This window comes from Xenopus laevis, chromosome 9_10L, assembly GCF_017654675.1.
Source record: "Xenopus laevis strain J_2021 chromosome 9_10L, Xenopus_laevis_v10.1, whole genome shotgun sequence".
Lineage (NCBI taxonomy): Eukaryota > Metazoa > Chordata > Amphibia > Anura > Pipidae > Xenopus > Xenopus laevis.
Window position 1 is genome coordinate 87053674 of NC_054387.1, and position 21185 is coordinate 87074858.

Below are 21185 nucleotides of genomic sequence, written 5' to 3' on the forward strand. Positions count from 1 at the left end.
TTTGTTTAGGAAAGAGATCAGAAACCTCTGACAACAAACCACTATACCATTTGCTGATGGCAAAACCTTCAAGGTAAAGTTGTTCTGCAATTGGTCAGTATTTTTAATAAATGAGGGTTATGGAATGACAGTGAGAATGTACATATCGACATGGGTGGTTTTTGCATTGTAAAATAGGCTTCTATCAAGTTTTCCCAACCTTTCTAGAATGGCATCACTTCTGGGGTTTTTTTTGGGGGGGCGATGTCAGATAGTGAGTGGCTTGTGCATAAAGGTACTGCAGGATGCAAGTCAGGGTCAACCCAATTTACGCTTGTGCAGGTGTCTACTTCAAGGTATCTGACCAATAGCCCACAAGATTATAAAGACAGATAACAAAAAGATACACAGGGGTTGTCTTAGGTTATATTTCCAATTATTGCATTCTACAGCCCAAATGATTAGGCCCACTTACTTCCTTATTTGCACTGGGTGCATCGGCAGCTGAAATCTTCAGTATTGACAGATGCAATCAAACAGGATGATATTTTCAAACTAACATTCATGCACAGGTGCACGGGCTAAAATCAGCTAAACTGCACAATGTATGACCAGTTATACATACTATACTGCCAGGGCAGCAAATGTTAGTACTTTACAAGTATTCTGGAACAATGTTAGGGCTGACTCGCTGCTATAGGGACCCCAAGGTAAGTAAAAAAAGAGGTACAGAGTTTAGACCAACTTTTTGTATTAAGATTAGCTCCAAAAGAAAAATATTTATAATCAGGGTCTGCATTCACTTTAATTTGTTTATAAATAAACAGGAAACATGGGATTAAATTTATCTGCACATGAAACTTTTGCAGAGGACATCTCAACTTCAATGACGACAGAGCCCTCTGCTGGGCACACTGTCAAAGCAGAATATTTGTTTGATTTACTAAGCTTTTAAGCTGCACAAAACACTGTTTGTTATACAACTTGTCTGTATAATTTGGCAAAAACAGTATAAAAAAAAAAACAACAAAAAAAAACAGGAGGTACCATTTTTTGTGGCGAGAGCAGATAAAGGATAACTTTTAAGGATTAAAAGATGAAAGATTGAATTTAGCCGGGAGCTTATAGTTCTATGTAATTTTACCAGACAGTTCGTCATTTAGATATAGTACACAGATCATTTGTATATTGATTATGCCTGTACAAACCCAGAAACCCACAGATCTCTAGGATACATTAGAAACACCCAATCATAAAATGCATCATATTTCTCTTATAATTTTATAAACCACACACACGGATATTAGCTAGCCGTCTACAGTCACTTTCTTATATAAGACAAGTTTTTATGAGACCCTAGTAGCACTGAATATTTTAATAAAACGTCACCGCAATTATCTTTCTTCCAAAGTCAATTCTGTACATGGCAGTCGACGGCTCCCTCTATAGTAATGTCAGTAACCAAAGTCCAACAATTTGCAGATGTTAAACCATTTGCTCACTGTTAAAATCCATACAGTGGCTCCATTCCACACCGCAGTGTAATAATCTATTATGGTGTGTCATCACCCTGTCCAAGCACAGATGGAACTTTACAGCATTCAGTGTAATGACAGGAAGGGTATCGGCACATCACGTACATGACAGCTGATGTTCTGTCTAGACTCAATATAATGAACTCCAAGCACTCAGAATTTTTCCTGGGCTGAATACACAAAAGATTTGTAAACACTTACTTGAGGCTTTCCAGTGTATCTTACCTTTCTTATCAGAAATGACACTTTTTGTATCCACTTCCAGTTTCTGTGTTAAACTTTCAGGGTTGATTTTAGTTGAAGAAAAAATATTAGAAGAAAAAAATGTCCAGTCCTGCCAAGAAAAAATTAATCCTTGTTTAGATTCACTTTTTAACTTTACTTGCACATGCAGTATTTGGTTATCTGCAGCAAAATTGACTGCCCTTTCTGAATTGTCACAGATTCACCTTTATAGCAGGAAAATATACAGTCCGGCAAGATTGGGCTACAAACGGCGACTGCGTAAAGTAGCTATAGAGATGCATAAAATCATACAAAGGGACTCTAATCATTTACTTTTTAACTTGGTGCTTCTCTTGCACAAAAAAATGCAACAGCTCAGGGCACACCCTGTGAGCACAAGTGGAAGCCAGTGCTGTACACCCAATTAAATTCTGTTGCGATAACACCATTGCTGATAAACTAAAATTACAATTTGCTAAGATCATGACATAATTTGGTGCTTGGATGTGGTCAATGACTAAACAATATTCACATATGCAACCAACCTGTACTGGTCTGCTCGATAATTGGCCAGTCAGCTGAACAACCCCTTTATCTGTTCATCCAGCACATACAAACAAACTATTTCTATACAACAAACATCTTATTGTACAAAAAAGGGATTTTATGACCCCTGTTTTTTTTAATCCTGTGCAAGAACTAATACCACTGCATTCTACAGAATCTCTTCTCTGATAAGCAAACAAGAGCCTTTTTGCCCTATTCAATGTAAATGACTGCCCCCATGGCAACACAGGCTTATTTCTATAAAACTGTAGTAGTGTCTCTGAAGCCACCATGCTGTTTTAACCATTATAGTGTACCAGTGTACAATATTTATATGCATTTTAAATCTTATTCTTTGCTGTTAGTGATCCTTGGCTATTGAGAATTTGTAAAGTTCATAGTCCCACCGAGCAACATTCTGTTGAGGCACTAAGTGGTGGAAGACCAGGGCCCCTAACCCAGTAAATGGCCAATAGGCCACGTACCACAGACCCACGTACCACAGCATTCTTGACCAGAATAATGTTACGTTGTTGTTTTTATATGAATATTCTATAAAACAAAAAGGTATTTAACTCTCCAGAGAGACTTGTTTATCTGTACATTTACATTCATAATACAAATCAGTGCAACAGCGCCTCCTGTAGGCAGATTATCGAAAAACAGCTTTGACTTGGCAATCCATTTTTATTGAAGTCCCTTTACATACGATGATCCCTGAGACATATAGCTCTGGATTACTAGCACACGAACACTGACCTTCCCTGGACCCTGAGCTTCCCATCCCTTTGCCCCGGGCAGATCTGCAGAATCAGGAGGTTCATTGATTGGGACCGGCGGCTCTTCCTCTGTGGCAGCCCCAACCCGTATTGCAGCCTGATGGAACTTTTGCCGAGCACGTTTTATTTTGCCCACCATCTTTCACTTTGCCGGAAGTGAGATGGATGGTTGCCTGAGTAACGGCGACGTCCAAGATATGATTACCGGAAGGAACAAACTTAACCACAAAGGTTCCGCGATATATTTGGTTCCTAGAACAGATCGGAATGGATATAATAACTTCAAATATTGATATGTTCTTGTTCTGGGGAGTTTGTGCTCAGTGCAAAAGTTACATTTATATATATGTGTAGTACAATTAATAGATTAGCTGTTTGCCTAGCTAAGATTCGCATGATAATATGCGAGTTGCTAACACACACGGGACGAGCAGTGTGGGGACCAAACACCACACTTTCAAGCCAGTTTTATAGTTGACTAGCCTTCATTTATATGGGGCTAGGGCAGTATAAGTTGTTTTTCATTGAGCAACTGGCAGAAATCTATTGATTACATAATGTCTTCTGAGTAATTACTGAAAGTGGTGCTTAAACTTTACTTATAAGGGAAGAAAAGATGTTTTTGTCAGGTAAGTAGAACTAGGGGGTGCGTAGGGTTGCCACCTTTTCTGGAAAAAATACCGGCCTTCCTATATATTTATCTTTTTTTCCCATTAATAACATTGGGATTAACCCTCATTTTTACCGGCCAGGTGGTAACCCTACCCCAAGTGATTGTATCTACTTACCTGACACCCCGGTAGGGTTGCCACCTGGCCAGTATAAAGAATGATCCCAATGTTATTAATAGGGAAAAAAGAAATATATGTATGAATGCCTGTATTTTTTTTCCAGAAAAGGTGGCAACCCTACACCCGGGCTGTTGCTCCTACAGCAGAAAGCCTTCCAGCGAGCAACATAGAGCGATTGCCTTCCTGCTCCTTTCTTCAAATTTCCCAGGGCAGACACATGGGCAATAGAACGAAATAAACAACAATGGGTGGAGGGTAGTGATGTGCGGGTCATGGATTCCCTGACCCGCACCTGACCCTAACCCGCCCTGCTACAACCCGCACCCGCTTCCGGGGTCCTTTTATGGACCCGCCCCGCTGATGATGTCACAATGATGTCACAAAAGTGGTGGGGCGAGCAGACGCGAGACTATAAAACCGGTATTCAGATGCCGGCATTTGAAGGTGGCGGGAGGGGAGAGCAGCCAACCGCGAGGAGCACTGCGAGGTCGACCCGAACCCGCGGATATCGGGTCGGCCCGCACATCACTAGTGGAGGGCACTCCAATTAGAAAAAATGTATTGTTTTTTAAGAGAGGTGCAGCATAGCCCCAGACCGCTCCCAAGAAGTGGCCTATCTTTTGTTTATATCGTAACCAGGCAACGTCCTTGTGATGGATACTTCCATTATCCACTACATTTGGGGCACTAACAATACTTTTCTTTTACAGAAAATAAACAGTTTATAACTTTTAAAAATATATATTATCACATATAATCATATTCAATTTCATCCAAATCAATTGGTGCTAATCAATATTTTATACAGAACTTCTAATATCATAAACGAACATTCATTGTGCAAATAAGATCTATTAAAATGCATAAATTATCAAAGTGAAAGTGCAGTCGTTTCTTAAAAAGTGTCCATTGATATCCATATACTATGTGCTTCCAGTGAGTTTTCATTATATTAGTCCAGTTGTGTGATATTCAGATTATCTTTTTAATTAAATTTGTTAACATCCATCTGTGTCTGTGAAAAATAATGAAGACACATAAATATTCATGTATATATAAAAAAAATACCAGAATTACACCCATACAATCCCATATCCCACATTAGGCTGAGGTCCCCCTACCTATCACCCTGGATCACAGAAACTTTTCAGTTATCCATGGTGAGAGGATTTAAAGGAAAAGTGATAGCTCTCTATCTTCATTTAAACCAAAAAGAGAGAGGGTATTTAATTTATAGATCCACTTTAATTCACGCTGTTTCAGGAGTAATTCTCTGTCTCCCCCCTCATTCGGGTGTCATGACTCGTTCAAAGAAAGTGCCCTTCCTTCTCCTTTAAGGAATACTTAAAGGGGTGGTTGGTTCATCTTTAAGTTAACTTTTAGTATGTTGCATAATGTCCTGTTGGTGGCAACTTTGTAATTGGTCTTCATTATTTGAGGGTTTTTGTATTATTTGCCTTCCTCTTCTACATCCTTCCAGCTTTCAAATGAGATCACTGACCCCAGCAACCAAAAACCTATTTCCCTGTGAGCCTACAATTTTATTATTTTTGTTACTTTTTATCACTTATCTTTCAATTTAGTCCATCTACTATCCATATTGTAATGTCTCATTTAAATCACTGTCTGGCTGCTAAGGTAAACAAGAACCTAGCAACCAGATAGCTGCTAAACAGCTGAAAAACCATATAAAATAAAAACCAATTGCAAATTGTCTCAGAATATCAAAGCCTATGCCATACTTAAAGTAAATGTATAGGTGAACAACCATTCTAAGCTGATATAAAACATAGTTGCAGAGATGCCGAGGTTTTATTCGCAGGGTGCACCATTGTCTCGTCATTGGCAACCAGTAAGTACACAGAGCCATTTTGTGCCCATTGACACTCTCATGGTTGTGCATCTGAATAACACGAAGGCTAGGAAGTGGGTGAGGAGGGGGCTTATCATGGTGACTCCTAATAAATCGTAAGCTGGCATGTCTGATACTTACCAATATTTTAGGCCATGTTCTATTTTGCAATATTTTAGGCCATGCTCTATTTTGCAAATCCCATCAGAAACTAACCACAGTGAGAAGGGAGCTCTGGTGCACCGCCCCGTGATTTCAGCTAGGGGAGTGAAATCAACCTTTTATATAGGACAAGCTCTCAATGAGCAATCCTCCACACAGGCGTGAAGTTTATTTATCTGATCAGAAGCAGCCTTTACAAGCTTCCTGTTAGTCATAGGCTCATCGCTTAGCACTAGGTGTTAATTTAACACAAAATGTATAAGGCTGTTTCTATTCATATAAATAAACACTGCCTGAGACTCTCAAATGTAAATGGTCTTAGTCTGAGAAATACTAAAAAAACGATTTTCGGCTGTTTTTTTTTTTTTACAATGTCTCATTATACTCTGACGCAGCTCCTTGCTTTGCCCAAGATCAGTTTATACATACAGGAGATTTTTGACAGATGCTTGGAGAATTGTCTGGATGAGGCACACTTTTTTGGGCACTACATTATCCATTCTAAAAACATACAAGCAGGATAACTGGCTCCTGACGAAATTGGACCTGTTGTGTGTGATGTGTGAACATGAACCTTTAGGGCTAAATTCCACAAGGGCAGGCGACCAGTCGAGCCGCCGAGGAGTAGCCGAATATAATGTAAGTTATTGAAACATTGCAGCTACAAAATACATGCAGCCAACACGACTGTTGGATGTGAACGCCGCACACTGTGTCGGATGCTTGTAGCTGTGATGTGATCATTTACATTATATTCGGCGCCTCCGAATGGCCGCCTGCGTTTCCTCTCAGCGCAACGAATTGGATAACAACGCCCTGTGGAGTTCTGCCCTTAATCTGATCGGACTTTATAGTGGGATCAGATTTCGTAGCATGCTACAAATCTCATTCTGTTGCTACAAAATCATCCATGTAGTTTTACCCTTAATAATCTTACAATGTATGACCAAGTGTAAGTTAAACAATTCTTCACTTGCTCTAGGCCAGTGATCCCCAACCAGTAGCTCGCGAGCAACATGTTGCTCTCCAACCCCTTGGATGTTGCTCCCAGTGGCCTCAAAGCAGGTGATTATTTTTGAATTTCAGGCTTGGAGGCAAGTTTTGGTTGTATAAAACCAGCTGTACTGCCAAACAGAGTCTCAATGTGGGTTGACAATCCACATAGGGGCTACCAAATGGCCAATCACCGCCCCTATTTGGCACCCCAGGAACGTTTTTCATGCTAGTGTTGCTCCCCAACTCCTTTTACTTCTGAATGTTGCTCACGGGTTCTAAAGGTTGGGGATCCCTGCTCTAGGCTATTATTTTTTTCGTTATAGGAAAGAATGGGTTGTTTAAAATAATATGGCAGGCTGAACACATTTTTACACACGCTCTGTTTACTGGGCTCATGTTGAATACAGGAAAAATTATTTTTTTTTTTAACATTTTGCTTATTTGGAGGCTATGAGGAACTTCCAGTGGAAAGATGAACTTACCAACATTTACTCTGCAGTAATGTAATGTTGCTCGGAAGAAATCATGCATTCAAGTAAGAAAGGAAATGGGCAGCATGTTTTAAGGATTAACAAATTGCAAGAATTTTTTTTTAAATTGTGCTTTCTCTAAATAACATAATAACTTCACTGTTAAATTAAAAATAAAAGCATTTAAAAAACTAAAAAGGTTCTCCAGAATCCCAGCACAATAGCAGATATGGTAAAAGCCCATGTATGCTGTTGCCAAGGACCATGGTCGGACTGGGCCTGCACCCAGATCCCCACACTTCTTCCTGCCGCGACCTCCCTCATTCGGGTGGTTGCGGGCTTGCGGCAAAAACATAGTCCACACATGCATACATGCATGGAGTGTCACAGAGGAGGGGGGCCCTGGGACAGCAGCCCCAGTGGAGCTCAGCTCAGGACCCCCAGTATGACACTGTCAGGGGCGTAACTACAGAGGAAGCAGACCATGCGGCTGCAGGGGGGCCCAGAAGGTATAGGGAGCACCATAAGGCCATAATTAACAAGCAATTTCAACATGTATTGGTAAAAACAGGATACCCTCTGGATATTTTGGGGGCCCTAAAATGTATTTGCTCAGGGGGCCCAGAAACATCTAGTTATGCTACTGACTGTTGTTCTTGCATTTGGAGCCCCCTGCACCACCTTCTTCCAGACTAACTCCAGTACTTTCCCCAGCTGTCCTTCATTAGATGCACTTGCTGTCTGCACACCGGTAACAAACACTTTCATACGCACTTTCTCAAGTTTTTTACAGTTCTGATTTTTTTTGCCCTAAAAGCTCTTTTATTACCAGTAAGTATTGAGAATGCTAATAACGTTGCCTAATGTCATGATTTAATGGTGTCACCTTATAGTTAGGGACTCTTATGCAGGGATGATCCTGGCCCCTCCCCCGCCTGAGGCAGCAGCAGTTGCTCTTAAAGTACCAGGAGCAGCATTTTTTCCGCCCCTGGTACCTAGTGGGGTGCTGCCGCCTGAGGCGACAGCCTCAACTAGCCTCATTGGCGAAGCACCCCTGCTCTTATGACACATAGATGTGCTTTATTTGCATGAGCTGAAGGAAATTTGTATTTGAAGGGGTTGTTCACCTGTTAGGATGATGTAGAGAATGATATTCTGAGACACTTTGCAATTTGTTTTCATTTTTTATTATTTGTGATTTTTGAGTTATTTAGTTTTTTATTCAGCAGCTTTTCAATTTGCATCTTAAGCAATCTGGTAACTAGGGTCCACATTACCCTAGCAACCATACATTGATTTGAATAAGAGACTGGAATATGAATAGGAGAGGCCTGCATAGAAGGATCAGTAATAAAAAGTAACAATAACAATACATTTGTAGCCTTACAGAGCATTTGTTTTTTAGAAGGGGGTCAGTGACACCCATTTGAAAGCTGCAAAGTGTCAAAAGAAAAAGGCAAATAACAATTAAACTATAAAAAATCAATAATGAAAACCAATTGAAAAGTTGCTTAGAAATGGCCTGTCTATAACATAATAAAAGTAACCTTAAAGGTGAACCACCCCTTTAACATTTTAATTTTTGTGTGCTTACGTGCTGAAGACTTTAGTAATCCTATGCATATTAGATATAAAACTGTTCAGAAGAATCTTGGCATGCATATCCTAGTATCTAAGGACGTTTGGGAGGTAAGTAATATAAATGTAACCACGACCACTGTTATCAATTTGCACATACAGTATACAGCTAGTTATAAAATGGTTTTCCTTTTAAAAACATCAGGAAGTGATAAAAAGAAATGTCTTAACTTTGCGCAGTATGCAAATTAGGCATTGCTAGCGTAACTTCGCTTTGCTTGACAAATTAATGCTAGCATAACTTTGCTACCTTTTGCCTCCCTGAGCGCAACTTCGGATTTTAGTGAATTAGCGGAGCCCTGGTGATACTTTGCCTGGCCAAGTGCGATGAAAGCGTTGCTAGCGTATTTTCGTCGCTTAGTGAATTTGCCCCAAAGTGTTTTCTCTGCTACCAACACTACTGATAACTGGAAATTTATTCCTCAGTGATCCACCAGTAGCTTTAGTAAATCAGACTCCACAGACCAATGGAGTAGCCATCTCCACCTCAGTAACATGAAATAACAAGAAAATCTGGAGAGTCTTTGCAAGTGTGTAGTTTTATTATCGCACTACATGTTTCGGACCCATCTTGTCCTTCCTCTGGTGCATGTTAACAGGACCAGATGGGTCCAGATGGCAACTACACACTTGCAAAGACTCTCCAGACTTTCTTGTTATTTCATGATACCAACACTACTGGTCTCACCTCAATAAAAATGCCTGAGAATCCGTGGCCCAACATACACTCTATCAATCACTTTTCCCCAGGAAACTGGGGACCTTTTTGTCACATACCACAATATATATATACTGTTGAAATATAGTGCATGTTAGCTGCAGATCTCATATAGCCAGCAGTTGTGCTGAGAATCATTTTATGTATTTTAGGTTTATTTCCACAAAAATATTATGTCACAGGCTGAATGGTTAGCAAGGAGTCAAGTTGTTGATTTACTTCTTCATTGATACCCCGCCTTCTTTCGTGCAATGATATATTAGGAAAGAAAAGCATTTCCTTCACGGCAAGGCTGGTCACTTATTTCCTCTTTCTATTGGCTTCCTCTTTTCAAGGCCGAATTGGATAGAATTTTGATAAGTCACAAGAAGACACCTGAAATCTTCAGAGTTGGCTCTGATACTAAAACCCACAAATATGAAGGTATTTTATGTTATTATTTACACTTTTTCATAACAGTCAGCTTTTGCTTTTTCTATTGTTATGTTACAGATGCTACATCCATGAAGGGGCCTTATTCCACAGGGAGAATGAGTAAGATTATCAGTGGAACTCATTTCTTTTCCTTCTAGATTCTGTTAAATACATTCAGATGTAATTGGTTTACATTTTATTCATATTTATGGAATTAGAGCAGGAATGATTACCACTATGACTATACTATAAAGATCATCTGTTTGTTTTATAAGTTTAGAAGAAACTAAACTTACAGTTTCTTACAGGATGTTTTACTTTGGTACAGTGTGCTTGGTTGCAGGGATAGGGTGTTAAGGCTTTATAACTCTGGACAAATATATGAGTGTCTGAGAGTCAGTACACTAATCTGTGACTGTATTATCGGCATGCATATTCATCCTAGCTAGCAAATAATCAGATTGATTGTGTGCGAATAATGCGGAATGTATAATAGTATAAATATATTCTCTGTGGCTATATGTCTAAGAGCATATGTGGGGAGCAGGGCGTGTGCTGGGTTGATGACACAAGTGTAAATGGTGTGAATACCCATGTGAACTTGTGAAAAAAAGTCACAATGTTATTTTTAACACTGAGCAAAATAATGTGATGGGAAATATTTATATGCCATCAACTGCAAATAATTTATTGCTTAGCTGGAAGTTTCTGGGGCCTTTTTCCATTACATGCAATTCAATTTCATTGATTTAGTGTAATTTTGTGCTCCTATCCTGTGAGTTCAGATCAATATAAAAAAAATTTTTGTGGCCAGAATATGAATACAAGTGATCATGTGGTGCAGTAGCAACGCTAGTTTTTTTTCTGTGATATATTGTATGTAAGCCCTTTTTGTGTACCCTTATGAGGGAATGTAATGAAGTATACACTTATCATGCTATGTAATTTTCTATGATGTGGTTATGTCATTAAAAACAAACCGGTTATTCTTATATTTTGGATGTTTGCAAACTAAAAAATATTTATGGGGTCATTTATACGTGACCCCTAACATTACATATTACCCCAACTTTTTGCAGAAAAGTGCACCCCTTAATGCTTATTTACTTAGCATTTGTATCTGGCGCTTTGCTGCTCTCTGTACCTTGAGTCACATTAAAAATCCAACATTACGTGCAGCGTGCAAGCGCAATGCAGCTGTGTTCTTACTTCTTGGCAGGAGGTAAGAATAGGGCTCCATAGCTTCCTGTGCCCACCAGCACTGCCTAACTTGTGTGCCTGAATGACATGTAAGTTAGGGTCAGGATGGGGGGACACCTAAAGTCACTCCACAGCCCACTACTTTTTTAACATAGCATTTATGGGGGAGTTCAAGTCCTTGCCCTTAATTCTTGAGCATTATTGGTGTATGCTTTGATAGCTAACCCACAAGAACTAGGATGGGATGGAGAAAGGGGAAGTCAAAGGGGAAAGGGAGGAGTTTTACTAGTATATATCAAATCATAACCAAAAAATCGTGGTAAACAGCTGGACACCAGTAGTAATAAGTGACCGTTCATTCGCCACAAAGCAAGCCAGTTCAGGAAGTGATAACACTAGAAAAGTAGCAACATATAAATTAAAACGTAACTTTTACTGTCTTTCACTGTTAAAAACACGCTCTCTGAAGTACACACCCACTAGCCAACCAATCCGTCGCAGTGCTGGACAATGTCCTTAAAATTGACATGTAGTTAAAAATATATTAAGCGCAAGGTGGATCGTGGGGTCTCTAAGAGACATCACTGGTTGTTTTAAGCAAATTTTAACCCTCCCAGAAACAGGGAGACCACAACCGCCTGCTCCCTCCCTTCCAAGCAGACTCCCCCGTGCCAAACCTGCCTATCTTCGTCGGGACTGCGTGGGAGCTAAGCACTCCACTGTCCACCTATGCCCGCCCTACGCGTTTCGCCGGTGCACTCGGCTTCGTCAGGGGCATAAGTGATGAAGCCGAGTGCACCGGCGAAACGCGTACGGCGGGCATAGGTGGACGGTGGAGTGCTTAGTTGTCTCTTAGAGACCCCACCGATCCACCTTGCGCTTAATATATTTTTAACTACATGTCAATTTTAAGGACATTGTCCAGCACTGCCGACGGATTGGTTGGCTAGTGGGTGTGTACTTCAGAGAGCGTGTTTTTAACACTGAAAGACAGTAAAAGTTACATTTTAATTTATATGTTGCTACTTTTCTAGTGTTATCACTTCTTGAACTGGCTTGCTTTGTGGCAAATGAACAGTCACTTATTACTACTGGTGTCCAGCTGTTTACCACGATTTTTTGGTTTTGAATTCACAAATGTGTTACAAGCTTGCAATGTAGTGGAACACGTGTACTAAATTAAGCTCAACTATTCCTCTTTTTTGATATATCAAATCATGCAACAAGTCTTATAAAGAAGCAGGAAAGATGAGCAACTGAAAATGGGTAAAATTGGGAAATAATCACTTTTGAGTAAATTGTCTCTCAAAGGAGCATCTATCTGGCCATTTTTTTCTCATATCCTCTTATTATAAAAAGAAACTCTGTCATGTTTAAATGAATTTTGTTCTCACAGCAAACCGTTTCCTGAAATATTTTTAGCAAATTGCGAGAAATTATTTAAAAAATGAATCAAAAAATTATCAGAATTTTTGTACCTTACTTTAAAAGTTTGAAAGTCTGTCAAAGTATCTGGATTTCTATAAGCTTTTTTTTAAGTCAAATTTCTATTTCGATTAAATTTCAATTAAAACAAATATTTTCTGATATGTTACAAATAGACCAGTGATGTCCATCTTCTCTGGTACAGAGGGCCGGAATTTTTCTGGCCTACATGGTGGAGGGCCAATAATGGAAGCCGATGTTAGCCACTACCTGTTTTTAAACAACACCCACTTTAAACCACACCCATGTTACCATGTTAAGACCATGTCCACATTAATTGTGGTGGCACACCAAAAAACAAAATGGTTGGTGCTCACTGCAGGGATATCACTCATCAACTTTTGAAAAAAGTTGTCATATTAAGGCATACCCTTAAATGCATATGCCTCATCCTCCCCTGTGGATAACACAGCACCTCCAGCACCTAACAACAATTTTCAAATGCTAACAAACCCCCAGAATGAACCCCTAGCTGGCTTATATTCCACAGGCAGATCAGGGCACACACAGGAAGCATAGTGAAGGCACATTATGGCACACCCAAGGGAAATAGGACAGGCATAGTACGGCACACCCAGGGAGCATAGGGCAGGCAGAATATGGCACACAATACTTCCGATTACCCCCGATATAGCCATGCCTGTTAATGGCATATCGGGTAAAGATCCGCTCGTTTCCCTTTAGTCACTCTTAAAGGAAAACTATACCCCCCAAACAATGTAGGTCTCTATAAAAATATAGGTCTCTATAAAAATATATCACATAAAACAGCTCATATGTAAAACCCTGCTTCATTTAAATTTTCATAATAATATACTTTTTTTAGTAGTATGTGCAATTGGGTAATCCTAAATAGAAGATTGCCATTTTAAAAAATAAGGGCTGCCCCATGGGATCCTAGGATTCACGGTGCACACAAACAAACCATAGATGTTAGGTCACATGAGATTCGAGTTTTTGTTCTTAAGTCTTGGATTTAAGACTCTGCCTACCCCTAGTTCTAAAAACACGCTCTCTGAAGTACACACCCACTAGCCAACCAATCCGTCGCAGTGCTGGACAATGTCCTTAAAATTGACATGTAGTTAAAAATATATTAAGCGCAAGGTGGATCGTGGGGTCTCTAAGAGACATCACTGGTTGTTTTAAGCAAATTTTAACCCTCCCAGAAACAGGGAGACCACAACCGCCTGCTCCCTCCCTTCCAAGCAGACTCCCCCGTGCCAAACCTGCCTATCTTCGTCGGGACTGCGTGGGAGCTAAGCACTCCACTGTCCACCTATGCCCGCCCTACGCGTTTCGCCGGTGCACTCGGCTTCGTCAGGGGCATAAGTGATGAAGCCGAGTGCACCGGCGAAACGCGTACGGCGGGCATAGGTGGACGGTGGAGTGCTTAGTTGTCTCTTAGAGACCCCACCGATCCACCTTGCGCTTAAAGGAGAAGGAAAGCTACGGAGGCATTTTATTGCCAATAGATTAGCTGCAATAGTGCAAGCTAGAATGCTATATTTATTCTGTAGAATGTTTTACCATAACTGAGTAAAAAGCTGTAGAAACTCTCTGTTTGTTTAGGATAGGAGCTGCAGTATTAATGTGGTGTGACATCACTTCCTGCCTGAGTCTCTCCCTGCTCTGGGCTTAGATTACAGTAGAGAAGGGAGGGGTGGGGGGAGAGGAGCAAACTGAGCATGCTCACGCCCAGGGCAATGAGGTTTAAGCTGAAGGCAGGAAGTCTGATACAGAAGCCCATGAGTACACAATAGAAGGAAAGAAATGTGCTGTTTCTTTTGACAGGGGACTCAGAGCAGCATTACTTTGGGGGTTTACTGTTATATTTAGATGGACCTTTCTGATAAGGCTTACTTAGTTTTAACCTTTCCTTCTCCTTTAATATATTTTTAACTACATGTCAATTTTAAGGACATTGTCCAGCACTGCCGACGGATTGGTTGGCTAGTGGGTGTGTACTTCAGAGAGCGTGTTTTTAACACTGAAAGACAGTAAAAGTTACATTTTAATTTATATGTTGCTACTTTTCTAGTGTTATCACTTCTTGAACTGGCTTGCTTTGTGGCAAATGAACAGTCACTTATTACTACTGGTGTCCAGCTGTTTACCACGATTTTTTGGTTTTGAATTCACAAATGTGTTACAAGCTTGCAATGTAGTGGAACACGTGTACTAAATTAAGCTCAACTATTCCTCTTTTTTGATATATCAAATCATGCAACAAGTCTTATAAAGAAGCAGGAAAGATGAGCAACTGAAAATGGGTAAAATTGGGAAATAATCACTTTTGAGTAAATTGTCTCTCAAAGGAGCATCTATCTGGCCATTTTTTTCTCATATCCTCTTATTATAAAAAGAAACTCTGTCATGTTTAAATGAATTTTGTTCTCACAGCAAACCGTTTCCTGAAATATTTTTAGCAAATTGCGAGAAATTATTTAAAAAATGAATCAAAAAATTATCAGAATTTTTGTACCTTACTTTAAAAGTTTGAAAGTCTGTCAAAGTATCTGGATTTCTATAAGCTTTTTTTTTAAGTCAAATTTCTATTTCGATTAAATTTCAATTAAAACAAATATTTTCTGATATGTTACAAATAGACCAGTGATGTCCATCTTCTCTGGTACAGAGGGCCGGAATTTTTCTGGCCTACATGGTGGAGGGCCAATAATGGAAGCCGATGTTAGCCACTACCTGTTTTTAAACAACACCCACTTTAAACCACACCCATGTTACCATGTTAAGACCATGTCCACATTAATTGTGGTGGCACACCAAAAAACAAAATGGTTGGTGCTCACTGCAGGGATATCACTCATCAACTTTTGAAAAAAGTTGTCATATTAAGGCATACCCTTAAATGCATATGCCTCATCCTCCCCTGTGGATAACACAGCACCTCCAGCACCTAACAACAATTTTCAAATGCTAACAAACCCCCAGAATGAACCCCTAGCTGGCTTATATTCCACAGGCAGATCAGGGCACACACAGGAAGCATAGTGAAGGCACATTATGGCACACCCAAGGGAAATAGGACAGGCATAGTACGGCACACCCAGGGAGCATAGGGCAGGCAGAATATGGCACACAATACTTCCGATTACCCCCGATATAGCCATGCCTGTTAATGGCATATCGGGTAAAGATCCGCTCGTTTCCCTTTAGTCACTCTTAAAGGAAAACTATACCCCCCAAACAATGTAGGTCTCTATAAAAATATAGGTCTCTATAAAAATATATCACATAAAACAGCTCATATGTAAAACCCTGCTTCATTTAAATTTTCATAATAATATACTTTTTTTAGTAGTATGTGCAATTGGGTAATCCTAAATAGAAGATTGCCATTTTAAAAAATAAGGGCTGCCCCCTGGGATCCTAGGATTCACGGTGCACACAAACAAACCATAGATGTTAGGTCACATGAGATTCGAGTTTTTGTTCTTAAGTCTTGGATTTAAGACTCTGCCTACCCCTAGTTCCGGCCCTGACTTCAACTGACAATTTGATATAACATGTTAAATTCTGGTTCTGATGTTAATATGTTGCTAGGTTTGCACTGTGACTGGTATATTGCTGTGTCTGTCAGTAAAAACTTAATTCTAATGTTATTAATAGCTAAAATAGTTAATGAAAAAAGTGGGGTTTTTTTCCAGAAAGAGTGGCAACTCTACACAAGTAGTGTTGAGGAGTGCTAATTTCTCAGATTTCATAAATCATATTCCCCCGGCATAAATACATTAGAAACAATTTAAATTTTGACACATGGCAAAATAACAGCAGTAAAATGCACAGGCGTTTTTTTGTGTGGGGGCAGAGAGGAACAAAAACCGACCTGCGAGATCTGCCGCATGAAAGGAAATCAGAAAGAGGAAGGTTTAAGTGTAACTGACAACTGTGAATACATGGCAAACAACGTCTAAGCTTAGCTAAAAGCATTTTAGCTTTGTGAAGATTGTGTTTCTGTAGCGGGCAGAAGAACACATGGGCAGACAGCCAATCTATGGTAAGGGTGTGTCTCAGTTAATACATTACAATCTTTGTGCCCCTTGTATTACTATATTGTAGATAAATTCAGATTTGTGTAGAGTATTCTTCCTGATTGTGTTTATCTAAATATGTAGTAAGTAGTAAAACAATTCTGTTAAACTGGGCTGGTGGTATATTGAACCAAGACATTAGCAGTTCTCAGCCAGCAAAATAGGTTTATCCTGAAAGTATGTTGGACTTTGGCATATAAACTGCTGTCTTGTTTTGTTAGTCATACAAATGTTCAAGATTGCATCTTAGTAAATATATACTGTACTTTCTGTTTAATAATAAATAGTATGGTGACCATTGAACTGAGACTTTGCTGAAAAGTAGAGTAACCATACACTAAATGCAGTAACCATAGGACCCCACTCCGCTCACCTGCTGCTGTTGATTTTTTTTATTTATTTATTTATTTTTTGCTTTACTTGTAGCTTTTTACTTGTCAAGTAGTTAATTCATAATGTTTTTGAGGGTTTAGCTCATGGGACATAATTCCCTACGGTACAGGAAAATTCATATATTAACAAATTATCTACTCAGAATAACCCATGAGATAGTTAAATGCACAGTGTTAAAATGTACCCATTTGAATTAGATCCCCCCCCCCAGCTCTGTAAATTTTCTTTTGAATAAAGCAAAAGATGCAAAGATGACCCTAAACCCAGATAGACGAAAAAACGCTGCCTTAGCCTGCCTAAATGGGTTCATCTTCAAGTTAACCTTTACTATGTTATAGAATGGCCTATTTTTAGCAACATTTCAATTGGTCTTCAGTTTATATTGTTTATAGTTTTTGTATTATTTGTTTCTTCCAGCTTTCAAATAGGGGTCACTAACTCCAGCAGCAACCAAAAAAAAAAACCCGAATCCTCCGTGAGGCTACAATTTTCTTGTTATTGTTACTTTTTATTACCTATCTTTCTATTAAGGCCTTCCTCTATTCATATTCCTGTCTCTCTTTAAAACCAATGCCTGGTTGCTAAGTTAAATTGATAGCTGTGGAAATTCCAAACTGCAGAGCTGCTGAACAACAACCTAAATAATTCAGAAACTGCAAATAATAAAAAATAAAGACCAATTGCAAATTGCCTTAGAATAGCACTTTCTACATCATACTTAACGTTAATTTAATTGTGAAAACCCCTTTAATAGTTATCATGGGTCATAATGAATGGCAAACTGGCAAGGTACAAAGATCAATTTGTACTGTGCTCAATTTCTATTTATTTTAAATGTAAACCTTTGTACAGAGTACAGACTGCCAAATCTGTTTCCTCTGTACAGTATGACATTGGACATGAATGCTGACCCTACAACCCAGTTTGCATACAAGGCCACTTTGATCTTTCCATACTGTGTTGTCTGGCAACCTATGGTATGGCAAAGATCAACTCAAAAATATAAAATGTCAGTGGCATCTAAAAGGTTCAAGGTTGATAGTTCTGCAAAAAAAAATCAACCTTCAGGCTCCCTTAGGCTACCTGTTCCATTCTCTTCTCTGATGAAAAGGAAACAGGTAACTTAAGAGAAGTGATATTTAAGGGGTGGAACCATAGGACAGCCAAGTGACATTCATAATCTGAATACAACATAAAGATCCTGCACGAGAGATCATACTAGCTTTATACTCAATTTACATGGTACAAGATACAAATAGTGACAACATATATCAAAGTGAACAGCAAATTAAGGCTACTGCTTAATTTCATGAAAGCATGATATTTTTATTACTTCATTTAATTGACACTCTACCCTTTAGAGGCATTTCAAGAAAATATATAATATAAGATTCATAATAGCAGGTGGGGCATTTTTTGGACAACATCTAAAAGATGGCTACATACATCAGAGCTGTTCTTCACTCAGCAATACAAACTGGAGTATCTGCTTCAAAGTTAAAAATGTTTACATGTAAAGGACAAGCCATTTCTAAATGCTGGTTTTTTTTCTGCTGTTACTGGTTCTGGTAACCATTTTCCCCTTTTGGTTTCCTTTCTGTAATAAGAGTTTGGGTAAGAACTACAGTATACCAATTACTGGCATTTATAATTATAATTTATAAACCATTCATTGGATTTTCTCTGCAAACTACAACTTAAAGCTATTCTAGCAATATTAGTTTTCTAGCTTTTCACCTAAGCCTTTGCTCAGTTACTGTAACTTTCCTTCTGAAATGCTAAAAGATTTGGATTCATACCTTTTGATTCATGTTTTGATTCTATAAAGCTAAATATGGCTCTCTATCCTGTCTTTCAAAACTCTAATGAGATGTGTTATAAAATCAGGTAACCCATTTAATAAAATGCAGATGCCTTAAAAGGTAAACCTGTAAACCCAAGCAGTGACTGGAGTATGCCTTACCAATAAATTTCATAGTTTGACTACCCTTAAAGGAGAAGTAAAGCTTAACTAAAGAAGAAGCTAGAAATATTGTACATTATGTTTTGTACTTATCACAACCCTTATTGTACTTATGTTTTGTACCACAGCCCTTTAGCAGTAAAGATATGTGTCTCCAAAGATGCCCCAGTAGCTCCCCATCTTCTTTTCTGCTGATTCACGGCACATGCTCTGTGCTGCTGTCACTTACTTAGCTTAGGGACCCACTCACAATATACAGTACACATAGAATAGAAATGTCACAGTATAAGGCTGATTAGTAATTTAATTACTACATGGCAACACAGAAACCAGTGCAACATCAGCCTGGTAGCATCAGCTTATATTACAGACAAACCTAATTTTCTGCTTGATAATTTGCTACAACCCCTAATCTTAGCTTTTCAACCGCTGCTCAGAGGCCACTGAGCATGTGAGTGTCACAGACACATTCCAAGATGGTGACCCCCTGTGACAAGTTTGAAGTCCTGGATCATTGCTGCTATTGAGAAGCTGAAACTTTAGGCTGGTGCAATAAGTTCAGTATATAAAATATGGCATTTTTAGCCACATTCACTTTTAGGCTTTAGTTCTCCTTTAAGGGAAAGAGATGTTTGTGTGCTTATATCTGTACTGACTTTTTCTTTGCCCTGGTACTGACTAAAGGTGAGTTGCACCACGCTAGGAAGAGTTTGTTATTATTAGACTAACATGGTGATCATGTTCCCATTATGTGGGAATTTTCCATGTAGGTGTAGGATCAAGTCATTTAAGGGGTTATTTACTAAAACTCAAATGTATCTCATATTTTTATTAAACCAAGCTCGACCAAACTCCCATCCACGATTTTATCTTATTTATCAATAAAATAACTTCAAAACATTGGGTTGGGAAAACTCAAGCTAAAACTGAAATTGTACAAATTTTTTGGACTTTGCTCCCGAATCACTCAAATTTTTCTAGCTATAGCCCTAAAAACCCAAATTTTTCGGATTGTCAGGCTAAACCCAGAGCAGACCAAGATTAGTTTTTCAAACCACCCTTGTCTTTACGTTTTGGTTTTTTTCTATGTCGGATACAAAAGTGCACCTAACATTTGATTTTGCAATATTTGTGTGAAGTTCCATCCTTTCTGTTTGTTCCTGTTTTAAGCAGGACAGTCCCATGTATGGTCAGAAATGTGGTGAAGCATAGCAAAGGGTCTGTATCAGGGACATGCCTAGGTTAAAATTGGTGTGGTTGGGGGATATCAGGGTGTAGCCGGAAACTTCCTGGTTGCAAATGATGTGAAATATGCAGCTTACATATTGCAGAGCATATAGTACTAAAGAGATCAACAAAGGAGTGGCAGTCATTTCAAGATCATATTATTATGATATTATTATGTTATTATTCTTATTAGTAGTTGTATTACCAAAGTATTTTATATGCATTTAAATATAAAGTAGTGTTATTCTGCCCTTGTTCATTGTTCTGTACTAAAAAACATTATTTTGTATATAAAATTGCCTTCTAGCCATGGGTGCAGCCATTTATGTTGAATATGACAAAAAGGCTCATGTTTACATATCAGATAACAAAAAAGCTCTGCAGACTACAATGGGTTTAGCTCTTAGGTAATTAGATAAACAGAGGTCAAATGGCATTCAATGCTCTCTACAGGGTTATAATAAAAACATTTGACATACAAAATAGGATATTCGTTGCCAAGCAACAGTTTATTTTTAGGTGCTGGATCATCAGATACAATTTTTACTGTTTAATATTACTGGTCATTTAATATACAGGAAAACAGTAGTAACAACAACAAGTCATTAATCTAGTGGCGCACACTCTATTATCTGCAAACAAGGAGATATTTCTAAGACCCGTTTGTCCAGTCCAGGTGAGGTGTTTAGGCTGGAGGACAACAGTCTATTAATATTTGCATGGTGTTATGGAGAGAGAGGCCAGTATCTACAGCAATGAA

At 38.9% G+C, this 21185-nt stretch overlaps 2 protein-coding genes across 4 annotated transcripts in view; one reads left to right on the forward strand and one right to left on the reverse strand.

Moving 5' to 3' along the window:
- The window catches only part of fam207a.L (family with sequence similarity 207 member A L homeolog), a 71185-nt gene extending 67918 nt beyond the window's left edge, over nucleotides 1-3267 (reverse strand). Inside the window, exons 1-2 of one of the 2 annotated variants that reach the window (NM_001092427.1) lie at nucleotides 3045-3216; nucleotides 1740-1848 (exon numbers count right to left, since the gene is read on the reverse strand). In NM_001092427.1, coding sequence (NP_001085896.1) covers nucleotides 1740-1848; nucleotides 3045-3203 — 268 coding nt within the window. In that variant the 5' untranslated portion in view covers nucleotides 3204-3216. Of the gene's footprint in view, nucleotides 1-1739; nucleotides 1849-3044 lie in introns of both variants that reach the window. The other variant, XM_018234344.2, reaches the window with a different exon arrangement.
- A 6774-nt stretch (nucleotides 3268-10041) lies between these two features.
- itgb2.L (integrin subunit beta 2 L homeolog) overlaps nucleotides 10042-21185 on the forward strand; it is a 35250-nt gene continuing 24106 nt past the window's right edge. The window contains 1 exon segment of one of the 2 annotated variants that reach the window (NM_001086548.1): nucleotides 10042-10114. In NM_001086548.1, the coding sequence (NP_001080017.1) occupies nucleotides 10109-10114 (6 nt within the window). In that variant the 5' untranslated portion in view covers nucleotides 10042-10108. 2 annotated transcript variants of the gene reach the window in all.